At 37.3% G+C, this 27,321-nt stretch overlaps 1 protein-coding gene across 2 annotated transcripts in view; it reads right to left on the reverse strand.

Annotated features, from left to right (window-relative positions):
* ADAMTS5 (ADAM metallopeptidase with thrombospondin type 1 motif 5) overlaps positions 1–27,321 on the reverse strand; it is a 46,206-nt gene that overhangs the window by 12,811 nt on the left and 6,074 nt on the right. For both annotated transcript variants that reach the window (XM_082624809.1, XM_082624808.1), the window contains exons 3-4: positions 19,166–19,298; positions 6,784–6,951 (exon numbers count right to left, since the gene is read on the reverse strand). In XM_082624809.1, the coding sequence (XP_082480935.1) occupies positions 6,784–6,951; positions 19,166–19,298 (301 nt within the window). The remainder of the gene's footprint in view (positions 1–6,783; positions 6,952–19,165; positions 19,299–27,321) is intronic.

The following is a 27,321-nucleotide window of genomic DNA, read 5'->3' on the forward strand; positions in this document are numbered from 1 at the left end:
GGCTGAGTGTTCTTGGCCAAATTAGTTAACCGCTCCCTAATTTATTTTTAAGATCTGTGAAATGTTTCTCTCCTCCCTGTGACACTGGAAGGGTAAAATTAGCTCACAGAGCTATAAGGGGGGACCAGAAAAATATAAAACAATCATATTGTTACTATCCCCAACATATTTAACAACATTTCAGATGTATTCAAGTCATTCTTTTTATTCAACAAAAGAAAACCATGTTTAAATCCTACTTTCCACTGAGAAATGGAATATCCAGCACATTTTAAGTATACTGCAAATGTTTTTACAACTACACTCAAGTTTCTTCAAAGCGAATACCTTGAAATTTGTTAATCTGTGTTGGAGGCATTATATGAAAATGAATAAAGAGCAAAGTTCCTACTTAACTTCTGAGCCAGAACGTTTGAAGAGGTAAAGCTTCTTAAGGCAAGCCAGAAAAAGCATTAAAAATCAGTATCCAGCCAAAGAGAACTTGGGGAGAAAAACATTAAGTTAAAAGAAAAACATCAACAGCAAGTCAATAGGAAGGAATGATAGTAAAACCTCACTAAGCTTTGTTTAGAAGATAAAGTGAGATGAGGCCCTTTGGAACTCCGGGAAAAGCATTATCTTCCTTGCTACATAAAAAAGAGCCTGTGTAAACCGGGGAATGCTTAGCAGATTGCTGATGGTAGAAGACTGTCAACAGATCTCTGAAGCAGCAAGAATGCTTTCCAGTTCTCCAAAAGTGCTGTTTGAAGAAACTTTTTTTTTTTTTTTTTTTTTTTTTACTGAAAAGCACAGACTGTAAGACTGGGTAACTAAATATTAGCTGGGAAGTCTTTAACATGTGTGGGTGCATGTGGCATGGGTCGACCTCGTTTCTTCCAAGCTGAAATAACTCAGCACCTCTCCATGGATATGCAGTCACTGATATCTTCTCTACCTCCCTGATGATATATGATGTGTGAAAAGAAACGTACAATGCAATTTGGAATCAGCTTATGACAAAGGAGGCTCCAAGATGTGGCCTCTTTTTGTGAAGCTCAATACCAAAGTATAAGTTTTAAAAATGTATAACATATTTACTTGGCTATTAAAAAAAAAGAGATATCTTAGCTCTATGGTTTTCCCTTAGAGGTCATTTGGAGATGAACTTTTCTTGCTTAAAATAAAATGATTTATTCAGCTTTGCTATTCATTTATTACTTTAATGTTCTCAAAGTTAGGATTTGTTGCTGCATTAGTTTCTGTTAACAGTGAAATCTACAGTCTATCCATTTCATCTATATGTTGAATTATGTCCTTTGGCAATAAAATAGGTGCTACCAAAGGGCAGACTTGTGCCAAGGGACAACCATAAAAACCATAAAAAATCAATATAAAGCCTGATTTCGAATCTCACGATATGAAATATTTAAGATGTGAGTAATAGCGGATCAGATATACACTTTTCATCTAAAAAATATGTACAATTTGGGGGAGGGGTGAGAGAGGAAATTGATCAGTCTTTTAGTATCTTTTATACTGACCTCTAAAAGTGTCCAATCTATTGTTGACTTTTCCTAATCTGTTTTACTTTTATTCTCAACCATATCTTCACATATTTTAAAATTTATCTTAGCCTGAAATCCTAGCTGGGCTTTGCTGCTGACATTTTGTCTGTTTATTCTGTTCCACAAAATTGCCGAGTTATTTTTCCTTTTCTCTCCTCCTTTTTCTCTCCCTCCCTCCTTTCCTTCCTTCCTTCCTTTTGTTTTAACATTCTGCATATATAGATGAAGAAAGACAATGGAAATGTGTGCACATCACATGTTTGGTTTCACCATCCATGTTAAGTTAAATGCTAAGTTAACTGTTAGGTTATAAGTAAAGTAGCAAATTTTAAAAGTAAGAGCCAGTGATGTGAGATAGACAAGTAAAGGAAAGAAAGTGGTAGTCTCTCCATGGTCACAAAGTACACTTGGGGTGATGGAAGGTATGCCATGCCTCCAGGAAATGGAGCAGAAAAATCTTTGGTTTTTTATATCTGACTTCTAGCACTGTTTGTCTTTCATATTAATGATTAATGAAACTTATCAGATGAAGGTTGGTTGTTCTTTATTCTTCTCATTCCCCCTCCCCGCCCCATTTCTAGCACTGTAGTTATTTCTGTCTTCTCTTCCTTTTTAATACACACACATTGAAAATAAGAACTGGCCCAAACAGGGAATCCCCTGGTGGTCCAGTGGTTAGGATTCTGCGATTCCACTGCCGGGGGCCGGGTTCGATCCCTGGTCAGGGAACTAAGATCCCGCAAGCTGCATGGCATGGCAAAAAAAAAAAAAAAAAAAAAAAAAAAAAAAAAAGAAAAAGAACTGGTCCAAATATCCTTGGCCTAGGAAAAATCTTAATATTCTTAATGAAACTCATTCAAAGAAAGCTCACAACATTGCAAAGTTTCTACTTTTATCATTATCTCCCTGGTCTTGCAACTCTTTTCTGAGGTCTTTATTTGCATGTTTAAAAGAGTCACTGATGCATTATGGGTTCAGTGACGAATAAACTAACTTGGGCAATGACAAAGGCACAGACAGTGGTTGCTGACCAAAGTAATTCAAGGGATCTGTTTGTGGTACACTGTTTAGCAGATATCATGCCAAGGAAATTCGATTAAAAATTCTCTGTGTTGAAGCATAGCTTTTTAAACATATGGGTCACTGTGGACTTAAAGTACATGTTTTGCTCACAGACCATGTTAAAGAACATATTTATTGTGAAAATAAAGAGACTACCATCATGGGCCTCGAATTTTATGAGTAGGGCCTTAAAAACTGAATGTTAAGATCTTATTACTAGCTTCACTGTCTACACTTAACAAAGGATTCAGAGAATTGGTTTTCTAATACCATTGTCTCTCCAAGGTTCTGTGTTCAGTAAGTGGCTGTAAACTTAGCTCTTTAAATATGAATTTTTCAAAGCTGTCTATAGATTTTCCTTAGCAACCTGTGTCTTGGGTGTTCTTGAGCTGTGTCTGCTTAGGCAGTGGTCCTTCTTATCACCTGGCACTGTGAACTGAGGGATCCAGCAGACAGGGCTATTGTTTTTGGCTTCATGGTTATTAAGCATTTGAGAAAAGAAATTTAATAACCTGTTTTTGCTGAACAGTTTCTCTGCCAGTGCTTACCTTTATTTTTGAGGATCATATTCCTAGCCAGCTTGCCTAGAGCTAACTTGTATAAACACTGCAGGAAGTCTACAAGTATCTTGGCCAGGCTGGGTTGGAGGAGGTAGTCTCCATAAGACATGGCTTCTTCCTTTCTGAATCACAAATCTGCAGGCCCAGTTATTTTAGAGTATGCACACTGACTTTTCAACCATAACCTAATTGCTGCATATTTCTTTTTGGAACTAAATCGGGAAACACTCAATATTAGGAAATTTGAATTTGGCAGTGGTAGAGTGCTACACGTCTGGCTACTTATGGCTAATAATTTTAAAAACAAATGAAATGATTCAAATTTAATTGTACTCTAAGACATCATTTCTCCAGCATTGCTGGAGGTGGGAACAAGACAGATAAGCTATTACATAAATGGGTTCTCTAGGTAAAGTAGTCTTTAGACACCACCTAAAAATTGTATCAATTTTGTGAGACTATCTACCTAAAAAATCAATAGCTTTGCTGCCTTTTATATGAGCGTCCTAATTTAACCTTCCTAAATAACAGAAAATCACTTCTTTTCTGAGTATCAATTATTGTATCCTGATGAAATCTTGAGGGATTTCAGCAGGATACAATAATGGGGTAAGAGGGTTTCTGACCTTCTGGAACATGGTGCCAGACCACTGTGCTTTTACTGTTTCAGGGCTACATTTTACAGCTCTTCTGGTTTCTCTCTTATTGTCAAATGATTTTACTTCTTTCTCTCAGCTTACCTGTCTTGCATGCCCTATGCACCCAAATGACTATTTTATTTTTTTTGCTCTAAATAGTTATTGGCCTAGAAAATTAGAACAGAAATATAGTAGAACTATTTCTACTACATATGAATGAATGGGCTCTGCTTGCAAATGTGAGTAGCTTCCTACGAGTAAATTGAAAAGGTTTGATGATATGATATTAGCTTAGTCTTCTAACAAAGATGTATGTTTGTTTGCTTTTTTGTTTGTTTTTCCATCGTCTTGGGCTTTGACTGTCCCCTTGGTTCTCTCCTAAGCTCTGGAGTTGAAATGTCAGAACTGCCACCATCTGAAAATCCTGTTGATTAGTTCCTATTGTCATACTTTGGCTTTAACTGACTTAAGTCAGTTTTTGGTTGCAATCTAAACGTTATTAAATTATTTAAATTCAAGCGTAAATGACAGAGAGTCAGAGAGTATTGGACAGAGAGTATTGTAGCTTCAGTTCTGCATCTGTTTTGAAATGAATATAATTGAACTTTGCCACTGTGTCACAGCTACAGTGCTTTTCTTAGATTCTCATCATTCTGAAATTACTTTACTCACTTTAGGCTACTGATAACATTGAAGTTTTTGGTGGGATGGGGCAGTTAAAACACAAGACTGCTTAATCAACACATTCAAAAGTCAGAGAGCCTAGGCGTGATGAAATGAATGAATGAATGAATATATTATGACAAGTTCCTGTCCAACAAATGTTGGTAACTGAATTTAGTTATTTATTTAACATATAAATGGGGAATTCAGATGTGATTTCCTCAGTGCAAATGAATAAGATCTATTTCTAGCAAAAGTATGGTTTTGGTTGTTATCTACCATGAGATCCTTTGGAGAAGACACAGAAAGATGTTTAAAATTTGTTGTAAAATTTTAAAAAATCTGAGTGTAGATTCTTTTAAATACAGAATTAATGTTTAAAAAATGAAAACAATACTGGGAGCATCTTTACTGCATGGAAAGTAAAATCATGAATTCCACAAACATGAAATAAATGAATCATTCCAGAAATATGGCAATAGGAACAAAATTCTGCACAGCATTGTAATTAGCTGACCTAATACTTACACAGGGAAAAAAAAAGTTGGTCCCATTTTAGCCATAAGTATTTGCTGCCTTAGCAACTAAATCTGTTCATTTAGTGATTCAAAGTTTAGCTCAACCTTTTGGAATGAGTAATGTGTGATTTTGAAATGAAATATTAATGTTATTCCATTTTTAGGAAACTTGAAAAAAAACAGTAAAAGTAATATTAAGAGTGGAAAGAGTGGAAACTAAGATTCCACCCAAGAGGAACGTTATTAGATATGGACTTGATCAATGTAGGTAGGAAGATAATTAGGTAAGCTTTCACTCCAGGACTCTATCAGCATTTAATCAGCATTTTAAACTGGGCTAACTAAACAGAAAATTACCACTTTATTATTAGTCTAGGAAATACCTAATACATTGATTCTTGATATTCTTTCTGAATCGTCAAGATATTAGGCCATGCTTTCAACTAACAAAGAACATTTATTTTGTATTAAGGGAAATTTTAAAGCAAGATGGGTGTGGATTGTTTTCAGGAATAGGAAATGTAAGTAGCTGAGAGTAACTAAAGCATTACCAGTTCACCATTAACATAACAAAAATGAGGTTATGAACATTTTGGCTACAAGATAGCAAAGAACTGTGTAGTGGAATTTCGTTTTGTCTGAAAAGAACTGAATTTATTAATTGTTGTTTAATCATGTAGCCAAAGCTCAAGATGGCCAACTCACTAACAAATTACAAAAATTTCAAGCCATAAACTTTGTGGAACAAGGAAAAACAGTTATTACAGATTCTGTTTATCTAACTTTGAACCATACATCATGAGATAAATTTGTGAACAATTATCATGATCAAGAATTTCTGTCACATTCACTTCAACCACCAGTTTTAGAAAGAGACATGTTTTAAGAGAGAGAGAGAGAAAAAAAAAAAAGGAATGAGAAGATGTCCACTTCTGTAATATGAGAAACTTGAACTCTGTGGCCTCTGAAGATCTCTTCCAGCTTTACCTCATCTCTTCTCCTGTGTTTCTAACATTTTAAGGTAACAAGGAATGCTAGGAAATTAGCAACAGCTTGTTTCAAAGATTACTTAAGGGTCAGAATTTATTATTTCTAAAACTGTGACTTCCTTAGTATTTTTATATAATTTACAGCACTAATCCTAGATTTACAGAACTTAATAAAATGTGCTGTGCTCTTGAACTGTACTTAGGGGATAAAGCCAAGGATTTTCTTTTGAAGTTCTTAAACTGTTTTCTCACCATTCAGATTGATTTTTCTATTCCTGTTCTGCAGTTTTCACTCTACTTTCAGGAAAACAGGCTGCCAGGATGAAACCAAATTTTTAGTGAATGCAAATCTAAAGAGTTTCCATTCTTGGTTTTATGTCACCATAAAGAGAATCTGACAGAACTGTCACCTACATTTTAACCACACCCCTATAATAAGAATGTAACAAATAATTCTGAGAGTCATATTAATAGCAGGGAAACAAGATTATCTGCCAGTGTTCTCACAGTAAGCTAGTGGTGAAAGAGGGAGTAAAAACCAGGCTTTCAGGGCACTGGCTAGGCATTCTGTGTGGTCTCCCACATTGCTTCTCTTTGAACTTTGCAATTCAAAAGCAAAAATACCATAGCTATAATGCCACCGAAGGACGTTGGCATTACACACCAACAGACAGTCCCCTTGTTCCTTTTTCTGACACTTTCTAAGCAACCACTGTCTTAGAGGGTAAGGTGAACATCACGAGGATATAATGAAGTACAACTTGCAATAATTCCAAGTTTTGTTTCTGAGCCTATGTAACTATACATACCATGGCCATCATCCAGGAATTCTGTGATGGTGGCTGAGGTGCATTTGGACCAGGGCTTGGATGCATCAATGCTGGTTAGGATGGAAGACATTAAGCGCTTATCTTCTGTGGAACCGAAATTTTCTTCACAGAATTTGGAATCGTCATGGGAGAGGCCAAGTAGATGTCCTAAGGGACAGAACAAATGAAGTGCAAATAATGAGTGATTTTTGCATTTCTACTTTTCCATGGCAATTATACTAGCACTTCACTTTTTTCCTCCCAATTATATGTGAGTTTATTTTAACTGCCTTTTCACACAGAGACTGGACCCCCAGGTAAATTAAAGCTGCATGTAGTCAGAATGGTCACTTCTGGTGAATATTTAGAGGAAAACTGAAAAATTACATTAGAGTAGATGTTCCTATAATCCATCTGGATCACACATGCTCAAGGATATGTAGAAACAGGGCTTATTTAGAATCTAGAATTGCAAGGCAACTGTGGGATTATGTCATAGCCCTCACTACATATTATTTTGAATGCCTGTCTAATTTTCCATCTTCTCTGATGAACCATAAGCCACAGGAGATCAGAGAGCATCTCCCGGCCTACCCTTGACATCCACTTTTGAAAAATATTCTGTATTTAACTCAATGTTCTGCAAGTTACAAACACTTAATAGATGGTATTTGAATGCCAGTGACTTCTATGTTCTTGGTCAAGTAAATAGGTAGCCATAAAAGAGATGACTAGAGGAGAAAAAAAAAAAAAAGATTTCAAGTAAATTTGTGTTTCCATGCATATGTAAGCTTGTTTCACTTCCATTTCTTTTAGTTATTTAGTGAGTTGTGAATGTATACTAGTCCCACAAGTAAGTGGTATATTTTGAAGATATACCCACTTACACTTAAGAAATGTCTAAAGCACCAAGATGCCCATTACAGGGTGTTAGCGCTTGGAGAGAAAACAAATACTGAGAAGGTAAGTGATTGTCCAAAGCTACTCAGGTGGTGTTTGTGCTTACGTCTCCCAAACACGCTCTGTGCAATCCCACACTGCTGTTCCCATTCTATCAAGCTAGGTATTATTTCACAGAGTACATACCCCATTCTTATAATCTGACTAAATTTTTTTGATTACATAAGATTAATTTTCACATAGTCTAAAGGTATAATGCATTCTCCAATAAATTTAAAATATTGTTGAAAAAAATCCAGGACAACAGTTTGGAGAGACTCTAAAAAGGTAGACAAGTCATCCTAGTAGTGTTTTCTGCAAAGCTTTATAGAATCATACACAAACCACCAAAAAAGAATGTGGAAAATACCACAGAAAAGTGATTACTGCATTCTCCTTGGGTTCCTGAATGCCAATGGCAGGAACTTTGTCCATTCCGCCAAGAAAAAGTCCAGTGAGCAACAGTAAAACCCAACAGAGATGAAATTTTTTATGCCAAATTCCAACTACTGTTGGCCAACTTGTTAAATCACTAACACCTCATTACAAAATTGTCCACTGAGCAGCTGGTTGATGTTGTGGTTGAAGTTAAGTGGCCAGGGTTCGGTAACCTTCTAAGGCTCCACATTTTGATGCTATTTATGCCGTTATCTACTTCAGTAGCATTTACTAGGCTAGTCAGTTCTCTGCGGGAAACCCTTTCACCACCACTCACTTTCTATTTGGTCAGCAACATAAATGCACATCATAGTCTGTAAAGTATCTTCCAAGTAACATGCAAAAGAAGTCTGCAAGCAGCTCGTCCAATTTTTGTGTGGTATGTTGAGTTTTTCACTGCACTCACAGAAGAATAGAACCTTTCATTCATGTCCTATTCAAAACTGCTAGAAGTTACTTAGTACATCAAACACTGTTGAGAATGTAGAATGCTTATCAGCTAACACTGTGGCATTAGTGTGGAAGCTTCATACTTGAGTCTTTTTCTCCCCTGGCATAGAAGAGAAAGGGAAAGTGGCCTAAGGAAACCTCTATAATATGAATCCAGGTTTTGTACTTTAAAAACTGTGATCTTTGCACTCGATTTCATAAGATATTTATATTTATTTAATGGAGTAATAGTCTTTTCCTCCGAATGTATCTAAATAAATAGCACTTTTTATATGCCTTTGTATTACTGCATCAAGAGAGAGTCCCTTCATTTGGAGGCTAAATTTTAGATTTCTGATTTAAATACAAGCCAGGTGGTAAACACCAAATTCGCTTTGAGGGACCTGGGAGAGTACCTCCATTTTTTCTCTTATACAGAATGGTGAAGCCTATAAAGTTAAATATCAATCATCTAAGCAAAGCAATTTATTTTAAGATATTCTGGTCTCTTTTAATGAATCTTTTGGCATGCTCTCTGGCCCCTAAATTGCTAATTTATCAATGTAATTTACTTGTTGCTGAAGATACATATAAGAAATGCTTAGACGGCCATCAGAAAAGATCGCCATTCTGGGCATGAACACATCTCAGTTCCACTTTAGCAAGACCTGAAACGAGATGTGAATTTTGTTAGATCTCCAAGAGTCAGTCAGAAAGGGACTGCTTGAGGGTCAGTTGAGAGAGACAGACTCCTTGGAGGGAGGATGAATGTTCTGTTTTCCGTGAAGAAAGCTTGTCAGCTGGCTGGGAGAGGCATGCTCTCCCAAGGACAATGAGAGTCATGGGCAATGTGAAGAATGTTTAGGCACCCAAAGAAACAGGCAGCCAGTGCCACAGGAGCTGGAACCAAGGCACAGCAAGAGAGACCCATGTGATTTCCCTTCAGAAGCTGAAGAGGAATTGAAATGGAAGAACAATGTGAGGCATGTCTGGAAGCTCTTCTGGAGAGACGTGACAGGCATACTAAAGGCTGTGAGTGGCCAAAGAAATGGCATTTTCAAATGTGATTCCCCCAATCATTAAGCTAGGACACCTAATGTCAGTCTGAAATCTGCCAATATCTTTGAACCCTGAAATGACAAGATACATATAAAAGCATATGCTATTTTCAAGGGACACTTACATTAGAGATCACAAACTATGATATTCAAAGCTTATTAACAGAGAAAAATCTGGAATCTAGGAAATTTCAAATGTAATGTCACAGCTGACAACAACACATTTTAAGGAAATGCTGTGAAGAGCTTAATCAGAATTTATCACAATGTCACTGATTGCCTAGGAGTGACTTTTCCAGTGAGAGACTGTTCCTAAGCATCTGTTTCTTAATGACGTGATGTTTTTATTTTTACTTAATTTTCCAGCTAAGATTATTGAGGTGCAGGAAGGTCTTGCCAGGGGTTGACCACAGAAATGTTTAAAGATTAGAGATTAAGGATTTCTCCCACAAGCAGCCTTGGGCAGGATTAGTGCAGCTGAGATTTAAACCCATGCACCCCAGAGAATAAAACAATGTTGGAGAAAATATTGACAACTCCTAAAATAACATATTGTTTTTTAATCAAAATGTATTTTATGATGAGTTTTTAGAGCAATGCAGACCAGAGTTAGTTGAGGGGTGAGGTCTTGGAGGAGTCAGGGCGGTGGGTTCCAGAAAGCCACAGAGAAAGGCGATTCTTTCCCTTGAAAGACAGAGGAGATACTTCTTTCTCTAGTCCAGGTATAGGAAAAGAGTGAGGAGGATTCAAGGCAATTTGGAAGGGTAAAGGAAGAGATCTGAGGAAGTTGAACCAAGCTACCTTAGTAAAATAGGATGTGAAAAATCCTAGTGAGAGGACAGGGCTGATATGGATTAAGGACCACAAGTCAAGGTCTGGGTTTAAAGCATTGGACCCAAAGACTCGCTGCAAGGAAGCATTAGCATTTGCATTTGGAACGATTTGTAATCAAAAGATTGTAATGCAAAAGATTGAAGAGCGGTTTGTTGGCCTTAATGAAGTTAGGCAATCTTATTTACAATACTATCTTTCTTAGTGAATCTTTAATTCTTGACTCCTGTTATTGGAAGCCACTTTCCACCTAAAATCCCGACAGTTAAGGACCAAACACAGTTATATAGTGCGTGAGTTTGTTAATGGTATTTGTATTCACACACTAAATTTTTTTTTAAAAGTATTTTTTTTTAAATTTTTTTTTTAAAAGACAGAAGTCAGAATAAAATTTACAGAGTAATGCAGAGGTCCAATTCAGTATTTTTCCAAGAGATGCAGCCTCCAGAACTGTGTCTTGCTGTTTGAAATCATTAGTAAAACTCAAGGTGTAAATTAAATCGGCTTCTGTATAAAATACTGACCTATTCTTTTTTTTTTTAACATCTTTATTGGAGTATAATTGCTTTACAATGGTGTGCTAGTTTCTGCTTTATAACAAAGTGAATCAGCTATACATATACACATATATTAATAAATATTAAATCATGTCATAAATACAACAGTCCTGCTGAGTGCCCATCACACAAAATAACCTCAGGAAGGAGTTTATTTGAATTATGCTAAGGAAATGAGTTTCATGGTAAATTATATTAAAGCAAAGTCTGTAGGGTAAAAGTCTGAGTTATAGTGTTAGTTCAGAAATGTCAAACAATTAGTCACCTGATAATTTTTCTAGGACAGTAATAGTCTTTTAAAATTGGTAAATGGGTGATATTTCATTAAATAAATTTCATCTTGGACATTCACAATGTAGATTTAAAAAGCATCTTGTCTCCTTAAATTCACAAGTGAATCTGGTGTTCTAAAATCTGACATAATGGACACCCGGGTAAAGACACATTACTTTAAAGGAAAATGTTGGTTCAGCTTCTTATTCAACTCAGTTATTACTGTACAACTAGGGATGACTTATAACATTAACCTCAGGGGTGAAATTGGGTTGTTTTTCTAAACTTTGCTCTGTAAATTAAACAGAATTTCAAGCTCTTGTCTCCTGACCCCAAACTGACCAATAGACAAGGGGACACAGCACCACATCTTTAAAAAATGTCATAAGAAACTCTGTCATGTGTTTACTTAAGAAAGCACTTCTCAGATGAAGCATCTGTTTCTTAATGATGTGATGTTTTTATTTTTACTTAATTTTCCAGCTAAGATTATTGAGGTGCAGTAAGGTCTTGCCAGGGGTTGAAAAGAGAGTCAAAAGCTCACATGAGATCAGAATCTAGACTCCTTGGTGAAGGAAACCAGGAGCTCCAATAATTGGATCCTACATGTCTATTCAAATGCAAATCCTTATGTAGCGGTGATAAAACTCTTAAAACTTCCATTTCAAAACATTAAACATAAACGCTAAATGTTATATCAATGATGTAATTTAGAAGGAAGAAAACAAATTTTTTTCACCTTATAAATAGCTGTGCCAATAACCTTTTGAATCAAATTCAGGATTATCTCCTTCGAAAGGAACACTAGCAAGCCATTATAGGATAGTGTCCAAATCTTGGGCTCTAGAGCCAGATGAACTGGGTTCAAATTTTCCTCGAGAAGTAAGTATACTAGTTATTGGCCTTAGATTGGTTTAGAAACTTCTCTGTGTATCAGCGTCCCCTCTTGGGTGACTCATTAATAGTACGTACCTCATGGGATTTTGTGAGGCTTAAAGGATATGAAAGATGCAAAGTGCTTAGAATACGTGCTTGAAAAATATAAATACCCAGTGATTGTTAGTTAACTTCATTGTTCTCACTAATATCTTAGCTTTGTTATAACTTTACTTATGGATATTCTAGTCTTTGGTAGTTTTTGATAAATTTTGATATTACTAGACCCTCCTGATTTGTGAAAGATGGCAAAATTTTCTATTCATAAGAGGAAAAATCACTCATTAAGTGTGCGATATATTTATTTTATGACACCTTCAACTTGTTGGCTTTCCACACACATGACAGACAATCTACAGGCCTCCCTTAGAGAAATATGAATTGGGATTTGATTTAAAAACAAACCAACTGATACTAAATGCTAAATCTTTCAATGCTGCCTCCGGACATGGAGCAAAGACCTATTCCCACCTTTCATCTGGGGGCCAAGAAAGACACAGTGTGGCATTGCTCCAAACCGGACAGAAAAAAAACGCTCAGTTAATGTTGATTAAAGCTATGGGTTTGAGGGTAAATACCAAGTTTAAACCTAGCTTCCTTTTACCTCACATCTCACAGCCAGTCCTGACATCTGATTCTGTGCACTTGGCTTTGGTGTATGGTGTTTCCAGGGCCTCTGCAGCTTTTCAAAACATGGCCTCGTTTAATCTAATCATCAGTGGGAACAGAGTCACATGCGTATCAACATAACCAGAGAACCGCAGAGAATCACTCCAACTGCAGCAAAACATATGCGGCCATACTGTTGTGTCTCGACCACTTCCTCAGCCTCCAGCTGAATATTTTGCCCTGATACTTTGCCTGATTTTCGCTTAGGAAGCATTTTGGAGACTTTCATGGTGGAGAGATTCACTTAGCACATTTTATAATTAACTACTCTAAGGTTAAGCTTCGGCCTGTTTGCAAATTATGGATTTCATTAGTCTAAATAAAATCAGATTGCTCCCCCTAGCCCATTAGAAGCTGGGCTAACATCAGTAAAATTATTATGTTGGAGAACCATGTGTGCAGCAGGTGAAATCTTTATTATTGAAAGCTGATAATAAAAGTTTGACAAGTTAAAAATATAAACTCCAAATGTAAACTTACATTCACATGAAACTTGCTACAGTTCACATTTGGATTGTAAAAATTCTTACCTCCACCCAAGGTCCAGGAATGGGGACTGAGTTCTTGATAGTTTAAAACAACTTTCTTAAACGTCCTAACAATTTACTCAGTGTTGACATGCCCCTCACATAGCAAGATGGCAGGCAATTTGTTACTGTCTAGGCAGAGGCTAGACGCATCAAACTCTATTTTAGAGAAGCCTGTATTGCCATCAGTTGACTACGCATCTCCAGAATCTAGCTCTTTTTTTGGAAAGAACTAGCAGGAAAAGAGAAGTGTTCCCATTTACACGTGGCACATGAAGAGTCACTTTTCAGATCTGTTCATTTAAGTCACTTCATTATGACTTTAACATCATGGACAGAAAAGGTACAAGATAAGGACTTCAGGCTTGCCTCTGTTTATTGACATTTTACATAATTCTCAATGTAGGGGCATTTTTTGATGAAGGGAGTAAAAGAACAAAAAACTTTTTATTCAACTATAATGACTTTGTATTTTAAACCACTATGTACAGAAAGAGGAAGCAGTGAGTGGGACATTCCATGTGAAATGCAATTTAAATTGGTTAATAAAAGTATTAATCAGGGGCTTCCCTGGTGGCACAGTGGTTGAGAGTCCGCCTGCCGATGCAGGGGACACGGGTTTGCGCCCCGGTCCAGGAAGATCCCACATGCCGCGGAGCGACTAGGCCCGTGAGCCATGGCCGCTGAGCCAGCACTTCCGGAGCCTGTGCTCCACAACAGGAGAGGCCACATCAGTGACAGGCCCACGTACCGCAAAAAAAAAAAAAAAAAAAAAAAAAAAAAAAAAAAAAAAAAAAAAAAGTACTAATCAAATATATCATTTCAGAGCTTCCTGGTGGCGCAGTGCTTGAGAGTCCGCCTACCGATGTAGGGGACACGGGTTCGTGCCCCAGTCCGGGAAGATCCCACATGCCGCGGAGCGGCTGGGCCCGTGAGCCATGGCCGCTGAGTCTGTGCATCTGGAGCCTGTGCTCCGCAACGAGAGAGGCCATAACAGTGAGGGGCCCGCATACCGAAACAAAACAAAACAAACAAACAAACAACAACTATATATATATATATATATATATATATATATATATATATATATATATATATATATATATATAAGTTCACTTCTTATAGAAGAAACAAAGTAGAAAGATCATGGGAACAGCCTGGAAATTTTCTCCACAGCTTACGTTTTGAGCACAGGAACGTATTTACACCGTATGCATGAAGCAAATTGCTCATTTTGGAAACGACTGAAGCGAATTCAAAACAGTCTAGCAAAAACGAGGTTTCACAACGTCATTTAATCACCATATGTAGCCTGGATATATAACCTCCAAATTTGGAAAGTAGTAAATGTCTAATAGAAGGGAAAGGAGGAAATTACATAAGAACAGAGTAGAATTAGAATCCAGAGCATGGTTAATTCAAGCTGATGGCTTCAAGCAACAATCTAAAAATAAAGCGCTAGAAACAGAATAGCAAGCTGCACTACCCAAGATCACACTGGCTGCAGAGGCAAAGCTCCGTAATTGTATACAGATGATTAGGAAATATTTTGTAAGGTTATCTTCTTTACAATTTTTAAGGCTTATACTTTATGACACGTGTTCGCAATATTTAGGCGAAAAGTGAAATTAAAGAAAAATAAAGCAATTAGAAAACAAAGTGAATGAAAGCCAGATCCCTTTATAAAAGGGAAATTAAATCCATATCCCCCTTTTCCTAGACCTTAAATTTCTCAGATTAGGGCACATGTAATGCAAAAAGGGAAATTAAGTAGGCACTGTTTGATTGGAGAATGAATTACAGAGAATTCTAAAGAAGTAAATAGAAATGATCCAAACAAGAAATTAAAGGGACCACAGAGCATAGTCAGACATCAAAGAGTTAGGTATGATTTTTTTTGCAAAGAAACCCACATTTCTCCCACGTTGTTCTCTTATAAAACTATGTCCACTATTCTTGTATTATTAAGAAAAGTTCTTATTGTACATATACAGTTTTAATAAAATGTTCTCATTAGCACTGGCTTCCTACCTCTCTGACTGCTGCCTGCCTTCATAACCTCTTGGCTTAGGAACTCAGGAGGGCTGGGAAAGATGATGCTGGAAGGTTCTTCATTCCAGTCCAGTTGCCTTGGGGATCAATGCAGCCTCAAAGAAGCTGCATTTACTGCCACAGTGGTTCCTTTACAAAGAAACCAGAGGCTGTTAATGTGTAAAAATGGATCACTAGAGGATTGAAGGAAGAAACAGCCCTTCCTTCATGGAATCTGTTATCTCTTTTTTACAAGGTCAGGATTTAGGGCTCATGATCTTATGGGTGGTCGATGCCACAATTCCACTCTATTGCTTCTTTCTTTCTTCTTCTTCTTCTTCTTTTTTTTTTTTTTGCGGTACGCTGGCCTCTCACTGTTGTGGCCTCTCCCATTGCGTAGCACAGGATCCGGACGCGCAGGCTCAGCGGCCATGGCTCATGGGCCCAGCCGCTCCGCGGCATGTGGGATCTTCCCGGACCGGGGAACGAACCCGTGTCCCCTGCATCGGCAGGCAGACTCTCAACCACTGCGCCACCAGGGAAGCCCCTCCCCCCCTTTTTTTTAATTGGAGTAAAATTGCTTTACGATGTTGTGTTAGTTTCTGCCGTACAATGAAGTGAATCAGCTCTATGTATACCTATATTCCCTCCCTCTTGGACCTCCCTCCTCCCAAATTCCCTGCCCCCCCATCTAGGTCATCATGGAGCACCGAGCTGAACTCCCTGTGCCATACAGCAGGTTCCCACGAGCTAGCTATTTTACACGTGGTAGTGTATTTATGTCAAACCTAATCTCCCAATTCATCCAACACTCCCCTTCCCCACCTGTGTCCACATGTCTGTTCTCTACGTCTACGTCTCTATTCCTGCCCTGCAAATAGGTTCATCTGTACCATTTTTCTAGATTCTATATATATGCGTTAATATACGATATTTGTTTTTCTCTTTCTGGCTTACTTCACTCTATATGACAGACTCTAGGTCCATCCACATCTCTGCAAATGACCCAATTTTGTTTCTTTTTATGGCTGAGTAATATTCCATTGTATATATGTACCACATCTTCTTTTTGCATTCATCTATCGTTGGATGCTTAGGTTGTTTCCATGTCCTGGCTATTATAAGTAATGCTGCAATGAACATTGGGGTACATTTATCCTTTTTGACCCACCTCCTAGAGTAATGAAAATAAAAACAAAAATAAACAAATGGGACTTAATTAAACTTAAAAGCTTTTGCACAGCAAAGGAAACCATAAACAAGACAAAAAGACAACCCTCAGAATGGGAGAAAATATTTGCAAATGAATCAACGGACAAAGGATTAATCTCCAAAATATACAAACAGTTCATGGAGCTCAATATCAAAAAAACAAACAACCCAATTAAAAAATGAGCAGAAGACCTAAGTAGACATTTCCCCAAAGAAGACATACAGATGGCCAAGAGGCACGTGAGAAGATGCTCAACATCACTAATCGTTAGAGAAATGCAAATCAAAACTACAATGAGGTATCACCTCACACAGGTCAGAATGGTCATCACCAGAAAATCTACAAACAGCAAATGCTGGAGAGGGTGTGGAGAAAAAGAAACCCTTTTGTACCGTTGGTGGGAATGTAAATTGATACAGCCACTATGGAGAATAGTATGGAGGTTCCTTAAAAAACTAAAAATAGAACTACCATACGACCCAGCAATCCCACTACTGGGCATATACCCTGAGAAAACTATAACTCAAAAGGACACATGTACCCCAATATTCACTGCAGCACTGTTGCTTATTTCTCATCATTCCTCTACTTAGTGTGAGATGAACAAGCCTCTACCTACCCAGGGCTTAGAACTTTTCTTATGGAACTTCTCTCACTCTGAATAATGGTGATTAATTACTGGTGTACTTTTTAAATCGTCTCTGTGTCACTACAATGCTCTTGAGTATTTGAACTAATTCTTAGCTTTGCTGCAAAATCAGAATATTGCCTTGGGTGGCTCTTGTGTTTCTCCCACTTATTCGTGCACATACAGAGATATGTAATAAATATCAATGAAGGATCAATGTTAAGCTGTATTTCTTATCAGTGAGTTTAATAGGCATGAATGAGAGATAGGTGAAGACATAATCCCAGCCCCAAAGCTCAAATGGCATTTATGTTTTAAAAACACTTTCAGACATACCAGGTCTTCTAGTGCAGCCACCAGAGAGCCATGCCTCATTCATTATTATTAGTTCACTTACTAGGGAAGAAATGAGACTCATTGTCTGAATCTCTTTCGTGAGATAAAAGAGAACATGGAGACAGAGCTGGGATTCCATCTTGAAGCTAAAGATGTTCAATTAATAAAATATTAAATTGAATTGTTATCAGTGATGCTATTGGACAGTTATTTACATTAAGATTTTATTTTTGTGTTTTTTTACTTAGATGGTAAGAAGAGTGTTAGTTAAGAGAATTAAGATCATGATTAATACATACGTACTGGAATTTAAGTACTGATTTCTATTTTACTGCTCCGATATACTGACTTATACAGTTACACTTTTGATATGAAGTTATTTTAAGTCCCAAAAGAAAACATAGCATGCAAAAATCAACACATTGTGAAATGTTCTTTGCCTACTAAAATTATGGGAAAAACGTTTTAATTTCTATTTTAAAATTATGTTTTCAGCTTAAGAAAACAATCTGCTTAATAAAATACAGCAAAAATGTACAATAATTATCAAGCCATACTTTGCCTCCAAAAAGATAATGCTAAAAGGTGACACATTAAAAAGTAAATGAACTAGTTAATTAAAAAGATAAACAGAAGTGTATATGGATATAAATAACTGCTGGTATCTGTAACTTACCCAACTTGGTCCCTGAAATAATTCAGTGAAATAGGCATTATTATGCCTATATTTCAGATATGAAAACTGAAGCTTAGAGAGTTTAAATAATCAGACCAGCATGACACAGGTAGAAAGTACTTTAGCAAGAACTGAGCCCAGATGCATATAATTCTAACATTTAATTCTAAGTACTAAATTAATTTCTTATGTACCTAGTAGCTAGGTCAATTATTAGGAAACACATATTCCTAATTGCTGGGATATTTTTCGTATTTAACTCAGTCTTAAATTTCTAGTTTTAGGATTTAGATGAGTTTCTTACTGTCACCAGGTAAGTGACATTTTAAAACCAACCCTGGTAACTGTTAGGTTTTGTTTCATTTGCTTTGCTATTAAAAACAAGACAGGAATGTTGTCCATAAGCTATTGATTACCTTTTCCAGGAGCTGACTGTTATCACTCACAGTGGAATAAAACCTGATGAATTTCTGTGTAAACTGATTAGCCCTGGATGAATCAGTAGAGTAACTTCTAAGGCAAACATCTCTGCATTCCGTTGTCAACTGTGACAAATTTTGTCTGAGTCCTTTATGGATGCTTCAAAATACAGTAGCACTAGCGAATTTCTCTTAAACTTTTAAATGGCACTGACAGAAAGGAAATATCTTCTGTGTATGCCTGACTTTGTTTTCCTTCCCTCTTATTAGTTAACCCTAAAAGTACAAATATAAACAAATATAATCCCCAATGCTGCATCTGAACCAGGAGAAATCTGGAATTAATTTCCAAGTATTTTGGTTCTTGTTGCAGCTGTTACAAGTGTTTGATTTGGCCAGGGAAGAGAAAAGACACTGCATACCAATTTCGTGAGCCACGGTGAAGGCTGCATGGAGACCATCATCTTCAATCACAGCACAGCTGCGTTCGGGAGAACATATGGTTCCAACGTCTGCCATTCCCAGGGTGTCACATGAATGATGCCCACATAAATCCTGCCCAGGAGAAAGAAAGAAATCACTAAAATCAATTTACATCCAGAAGGAGCCACCTTGTAGAGCCACTTGCTCACTCCAAATGTCAACACTGGGATATGTTTATGGTATCACCTGCTCAGCTCTGGAAACCTTCCAAAGACAAACTAATAGCATTGACTCTTCTAAGATTCTCTGGGTCCCAGAAGCACAGAAGGGACTCAATTACATTTTAAAAGATGTCATAAGATTGTGGCTTGTCCATTACAATAGCAGTCGCAGCCTTAACAAAGCTGTACTGTGTATATGCAGGCACATATGCCATGGATCACTTTCACATACAGTCATGCTTAGGAAAGCCTTAATATTCTGATCTAAATTCCTGCTAAATTTATCAGAAGCCAAGCCTAATAATTTGTTTTCCATCACAGGGGCAAATTGCAATCACCTATTTATGGCAGAATATAAATTTCTCAGTAATTTGGGTAAGAAACTAAGTTTTAATCTATAAGGGTAATTCCTCAAAAGATCATCTCTTAATTTTCAAACCGAGTTGTAATTTCATAGGTTGTGTCTTCAGAAATGTATACACTCTTTCCCACAGTGTTTAATGTAGTGTTTTTCAACCTGATCAATTCTCAGAAAATATATGTAATATACCGTATTTATATAAATGAGCATACGTGTTCTTCTGGAGAGCAATTGCATAGCTTTTAAGAGATTCTCAAAGAGGAACATGATCACACCTCGCTAATGGTTAATATGATCAAATTAGATGAAAGAGACATTAACAAGACAATTTTAAATTACGAAGCATATAGAGAAAATATAAGCCAAATTTTTTGACATGATAGATTTGTAATGATAAACTTTCCATTAAATTCTATTTGAGTATTAATGGACATTAGACTTTCTTGTATTTTGACTCCTGTTTTCAATGACAATTAACTGACAGTATATATATTTCTATCCAAAGCAAAAGCCATAAGTGAATAACTGCAGACGAATTTTTTAAAAATATTAATTACTGTGAAAGATGGCTATTTACTAGCTGAAATAAGTATTCTCTCTGTGGCAGTTATTATCTTTGTATCTCCAACTACCACAATGCCTGACTTATAATAGGAACTCAACAAACATTTGCTTAATTGAGGTGAATTCTGACATATAGTCAGATGCAATGTAGACCTCGCATAATTTTACTTTTTTATTTTTTACTTATTTTGTTTTTGATGACATGGAGCTAATATTTTTATTCTCCCAGGACAAAGAGAAAAGATGGTTATCCTATACAGATTTTTGCCTTACTGAACATTGTCACATACCTTTAATATGCTGTATGCTAGCAAGACCTCAACAGACTGCAGGAAGCCAGCATGAAATATTACTACTACATAACTAATGCCGCCTAGTCAATGTCAACATACTCTTCTAACTTTTCTCTGCATAAAAAGCTGCATAAAAGTCCAGTTAAGGTGAATAATATTTAAAAGGTATACCCTACGATTTCCCTAGTACATTTTCAGGTGCTTATTGTGTTCCGCATATTATGAGATCCCAGCTGTGATGAATTGCACTGTGGCCGCCATATTATTATAGCTGCAGACAGTAGAAATCTCAGCCAAGTAGCCTTGGTGAATCCAGTCACCAAACCAACAATAGCTTCCCAATGTCTCCTGGGTATCCTCATATGTCATCCCATGGGATCTCAAATTACAGCTGTTGAGAATAAATTAGTAGTTTTTAAAATTGAAATTGGAACACACTTTTGCATAACAAACAGTCTTTGAGATAATTATATAGTACAATACATGTTTTAATCCATTTTCCCCCATTCATTTTAGTAGCTTTAAGACCAAAGGCCCAGGTCATGGTGTAAGTGAACTGCTGGACACTGTGGGTTATTTCTGCACATGCATATTTTTTTAAACCGAGTTTTATGTTTATCTTCACAATTTGAGGTTCAAATAACAAAACCGAAGAATTGTTTCCCCTTCTTACTCCTTACTTCATTAATAAGCTCGGATGAACAGCCACAGCTAATGGAAATGGTCCTCTTCTTTTGAATAGAGTTTAATGTGGATTCTTAATCTCTCTCTGTTTACGGCTAATCAGTTGCTCATTAGAGCCCATCAAACCTCCTTGTCATCCTTGAATTGCATTAAATGCATTTGGCCTTTTGCCACGGAAATTTGTACATGTGACAAAATAATGAACAGAAGCAGTTATTTTTTTAATCACACTGATTAAACTCTTGACTGCATAGCCACAGACTATATTTCTGTACCTGTAATTATGTAAACTGGCAACCTTTTCACTTCACTCATGCAATTTCAAACCGTGGCAGCTCAGTTATGGTTTCTTCCTCAAGATATACAACAAATGCCTGTATTTCTTTGGGAGGCCATGTTCACTCCATTGCATTAAAACTCAATTTGTGCATCAAATTATTAAGAATACAGCACATCACATTCATGTCTATTTTCTGATGGTGATTTATAACAACATTTACAGGTGAAAACCTTATTTGAATTTTATAGAAATTTTATTTTTTTAATTCAGAGAAAGAGTAAGGACACCATTGGGGTAATAGCATCTATCTAACTGTCTGTCTGTCTGTCTCTCCATCTGTCCACCAATCCATCTAGCTTCCAAATCTGGAAGCAGGGGATACTAAAAGAATGTAGAACACATACAGTAGCCACATAAGAGGCAAACAAAATAAAAGTGCTGTCAAGAAATTTTCTGCTTTGTCAGTGTAAATCTGAAGGGAAGTTATATCTCTGCTATGTTAAAGATGGTTCTTTTTATACAGGATTGATATCTTATCATGATATTGATATCGTGTAGACAACAATGCAATGGAAGATTTAATAAAATGTAAGGGTTGCAAGAGCATGCAGAGATTTAACTGGTGGGTTTGTGGTGTCATCCTGGCCAGAAGCCAGGACTGGGACATTGTATCTAAAATAGAGCGGAGATGGTCAGCAAGCCCAACAAAGACTTGACAGTGAGGTCACTGACATGGTGACTAAGGGTGGTCATTTAAAGGATCATGAATATGGCAGTATCTGTAACCTACCGTGAAGCTTAGAAGGACTCACAATACCTCAGACCTATTCTTGTGATGGAGTGGGGTCGGGGAGGGAGCCAGCAAAGTCTGCTACCTTGAGAAGCAGGTGTCCAGAAGCTAATACAACTTGGAAAATCCCAGTGGTCGGTACTGGGTGGGGAAAATTAACTAAGCCGATGTAACTGTGCAAAGTGGAAGGCATAACAGGAGACGCAGGATTTCTAGTCTTGATGGGAGATTGGTCCCTCAGGCAGCATAAATGCACTGAGGGAAGGAAGGAAATGTGAAGGCTGATAAGGGCAGATATCATCACAGCTGCGGTAACGGCAGCCAAAATGAAGGCGGGGTACCTTGTATGGGGGAATCTAGAGTTAAATAGCAGCATCTTCTATTTCTACAGATATTACCCCCTGGTAAGGACAAGCCCAGAGCTCAAGGGAAGGGCAGAGAAGAAGGTTTAACTAGCCTCAGGTATCTACCTATCTGTCTACCAGATTCCTAGTGAAGAGGGATTAGTGACAGGAGAATTGGGTGTGGTATGTATTTTAGCCATCAGTATTACACAGACATATACTTATTCATCATAATTCATATTTGTCCAGTGGATCTGATTCTTGAGATGTCATTTGCCTTTCTGGCTACCTAAATAGCAGCCCCCAATAGGAGAGGTCTTGATTTGGACCTCAGCAGAAACTACATTAATAGGGTCTGTTAGGCCAACCGTGACAATGACACGTTCTGCAGTCTCTGTCCATGCTTCTGGATACAACTAGGTAACACAAAAAAACATGGAGCTCTGCTGGATTAGGGACCAAGGGATCCAGGTACACTTATTCCTAAAACAATTATTGTGTGTCCACAACCTGCCAGACACTGTGTGAAGTGCTGACAGTGTGGTGAATAAATACAATAAGATCTGATCCTGACCCTTAAGAAACATCATGATCTACTGAGCAAAACAAAACATATCGAGAAGGAAACAGATTGAACAGATTGCTGAGGGAGTTCAGAAGAGGAATTGCCAAGCTCTTCTTGGGGGAATCAATAAAGGTGTTTCAAAGGAGCTCACTGGATCTTGAGGGATGAAAAGGAGTCTGAGAGTGTTAGAGGAAGGGTATTCAAAAAAGGAAAGACTCATGAATATATCAGGGGTGGGAAAAAGCAGGGTCTGTTTTGGAAATGACAACCTGTTTCTTGTGGCTGGAGTACAGGATAGACCCGGTGGAGGATGAACAGGGGAAGCTGGAAAGGTAGCCTTGGCCCAGAGTTCCAAGATAGGGAACTTATCCTGGTAAATATGAGATAAGAAGAAGAGAAAGGAAAGATGGAGCACATTGGAGATTGAGGGGAATAGATGCTCAGAAGAGTCGTCGTTTTGAAGAATGGAGATGGAAGCTGATTAGAGATAGTGATGCTTTAAATTCAACTCTATTAATTAGAATCATTGCATGTATTATTTATATGCTTTGAGATTACTTTCCTTCATCAATAGTATTAGGAATTTGGACCAGGTGGTTTATGGATTTGTTCCAGCTACACACATGTTGAGATTAAGGGAAAACACTTCAATTTATAGATGGAGAAATTAAAGCTCAGGGGTCATTAGTGTCCAAAATCAGAAGCTTGAGACTGGTGGAGCTGCAATTCAAACCTATATCTAAACACTCCAATTCCTGAACTTACTTCACCAAAGTGCTGTTAAATCATCACCTGTGTTTCCCCCGACATTACTCTTATTTGTTACATTCATAATTTCTACTTGGGCAAGCAAATTCCTTTGTTGTAACAAATAACACAGTCTTTCTCTCTGTGGTATATCTGGTGAAACTCAATAATCTAGAGGCACAGTAAAATACAAAATGCACTGAGAAAGAGATTCCAGAAAGCAAGAAACTGGAAGAGATGTATAAGAAACCTGGTGACATCATTAACTTGCCTGTCTCTCACCTGCCGCATCAGATCAGTCACTGCAAGTCACTGACTCCATCTACCAAATGTCTCATGTAGGTGTCCTCTCTTTCTTGTTCCTTCCTGCCTGGACTATCACCTAAGGCTTCTAAATGTTGCTTTCATCTCCTGTGACTTCCCTACCTATATGCTGCAGTCAATTACCTTTTAGAGCCCAGACCTTATAGGATGCCTCCATTTCTGCAAAACTTAAAAGGCATGCCAACCTCAGCCTGGCATTTAAAACCTTGCACAATGCAACCCAGGCTTCCTTGTTTGCTTTAACTGCACCTTCAGGATCCATTTTGTCCACTATTTCCTGCATATCTCCCCAACTTTTTAGGCCCAAATTTTAGCCCAAATATTCCTCCTGCTAGAAGGGATTAATTTACTCACATCCACTTCTTTTTAACACTTATTGACTCGACCCCTGCCTCTCTATTTCTAATGTCACTGTGTTAGTTTAGACCATCTTGAGTCTCTCCTTGAAGATTACGGAAATAGTCTGTAAAGGCTCCCACAGGCTCTAGCTCAACTACTTAGGCCAGAAGGCTCATTCAAGAACACACCTCTGATCATTGCTCTTTTCCTTCTGATGCTCTTTCCGTAGACTCCCACTGAATTTAATTTACAATTTAAACTCTTTATGCTACCAACTGAATCATGTTCCCTGCCACTGTCTAAATTCATGTATTGAAGCCTTAATCCCCAATGTGATTATATTTGGAGATTGGGTCTATCAGGAGGTAATTAAGGTTAAATTAAATCATAAGGATGGGGCCCTGATCTAATAGGATCAGTGTCCTTTTAAGAAGAGATGCCAGAAAACTCTCTCTTACCCCTGCCCCCTCAAACACACCATGTAAACACAGAGTGAGAAGGTAACAGTCTACACGCCAGGAAGAGAGTTCTCACCAGAAAGCAAATAGGCTGAAACCTAGATCTTGAACTTCCCAGCCTCCAGAATTGAGAAAGTAAGTTTCTGTTGTCTATGGAGTTTTGCGATGGTAGCCCAAGAAGACTAATACACACGGCATAGAATTTCTTCTATAAGCTGATTGTTATCATCTTCTCTAGACTAATCTATCACCTTTCCACTCTCATACTGTCTGTCCTATCATACCTAAACCCCTATATTTCCCAGAATTACCATGCTGCCTCTGGACCACTGCACTATTAGTTTGGTGTGTCTGCAATGCCTATTTCCTCCTTATAGATCTGGTTAATTCTCCTCTTTCTTCCAAATTGAACTCAGATGGGTTAGGCTACCTTCTAATGTATTTCCATGACATTCAATGACCACATTTATTACAAAAGTCATCACACTGTATAACAATTATTCATTTCCTTGTCTGTTTCCTAGAATAGGTTCTTTGGAAAGGGGTTACTTTTCAAACCTCTTCATCCCTCTTTGACTATTAGCAACATATTGAATGTTTGAATAAATTTGCTGTAATATTTTTACTTTAGAGATCACTAGACAGGATGAACTTCCCTCTCAACCATCTGTCAGCTGTTACTCTGAGAAGTTTATCTCTGTTTCTCTTTGTATGAATGTCTTTATCTGTCAACTTATGATAATGTCACTATGGTTGTAGACCATTGAAAGGATTAATTATAAAATGGTTTATGACTATGGATAGCATCTTATGAAATGCTCAATAAAAGTTGGTTGAATCCAAATCAAGTCTGTCCCTCCTTTGAGGACCAATTCAATTCTACATTTACAATGAAGCCTGTACAAAGATACAGAGGCAGAATTGATTCTTCCTTCCTCTTTCCTTTCTAAGCCTTTTTTTATAGCTTAGTTACAGCATTTATTAGAGTTTTCCTAACATTAGACTGATTTATGCATATATCTGCTTCCTCTCCCCTTGTGATAAGCTGGGCTGGGCAGGGACCAGGTATTTTCCATCTCGCTGCTTTCAGCTCCCTAAATGAGTGTCTCACACTTAGGAGATGCCCAGAGGCATGTGCTGAAAGTGAGGAAGACAACAGTGAAATATGTCCTGTGTGCTGTGGTTTACTGTCTCTCATCTAATAGACTTCAGATTTTATGTAATATTCTTCATAATTAATTTAGATATAATTTACTTACAACATTATATTAGTTTCAGGTGTACAACATAATGATTCAATATATGTATATATTGCAACCTGATCACCACAGTAAGTCTAGTTAACATCCATCACACACATAGTTACAATTTATTTTTCTGGTGATGCAAACTTTTAAGACCTACTCTCAGAAATTTTCCATTCACAATTTATTTTTAGAATGTCAACTTGAGCTGCTGAATCTGCTCCCAGTCTTCCTATTTCTTAGACATTTAGCCTTCTATTGGTTAGAATTGACCTATCGGCTATGATTCCTTGATAAGGGTTTGCTTTTGAATTTAAATGGGATTTGAACTCAAATGGGATTTGAGCTCAAATATGTGATTGAATTAGTCGATCCAGTCTACAAGCAAATAAGAAAAAGCACATCCATTTCCTTCTTCCAAGCTTCCAGTCTTCCTCTGTCATAACCTTGCAAGGAGCCAGCTGTTAATTCTGGGTGGAGTTCCCACCACAGCATTATAAGGCAGAATGCAGATTGGGAGTTTGGGACTGACATGTACACACTGCTGTATTTAAAATACATAACCAATAGGGACCTACTGTATAGCACAGGGAACTCTGTTCAGTACTCTGTAATGGCCTAAATGGGAAAATAATTTGAAAAACAATAGATGCATGTATATGTATAACTGAATCACTGAATCACTTTGCTATACACCTGAAACTAACACAACACTGTTAATCAACTATACTCCAATATAAAATAAAAATTAAAAACAAATAAGGCAGAATATAGAAGTGAGGTGTTAGCTGACACACAATTGCCTGTTAACTGGCAGACTGATGATTAATGAAGATGAATGAATATTTTCTATTATATAGTCTCGTAGCTGGTTCCGTTTCAATCCAATGCTTCCAAGCCATGAAAAAGTAAAGCTTTCATTAATGTTGTGCAGGGGTGAG

This window comes from Mesoplodon mirus (genome assembly GCF_964341445.2).
Source record: "Mesoplodon mirus genome assembly, chromosome: 6".
In the NCBI taxonomy this organism is placed as follows: Eukaryota; Metazoa; Chordata; class Mammalia; order Artiodactyla; family Ziphiidae; genus Mesoplodon; species Mesoplodon mirus.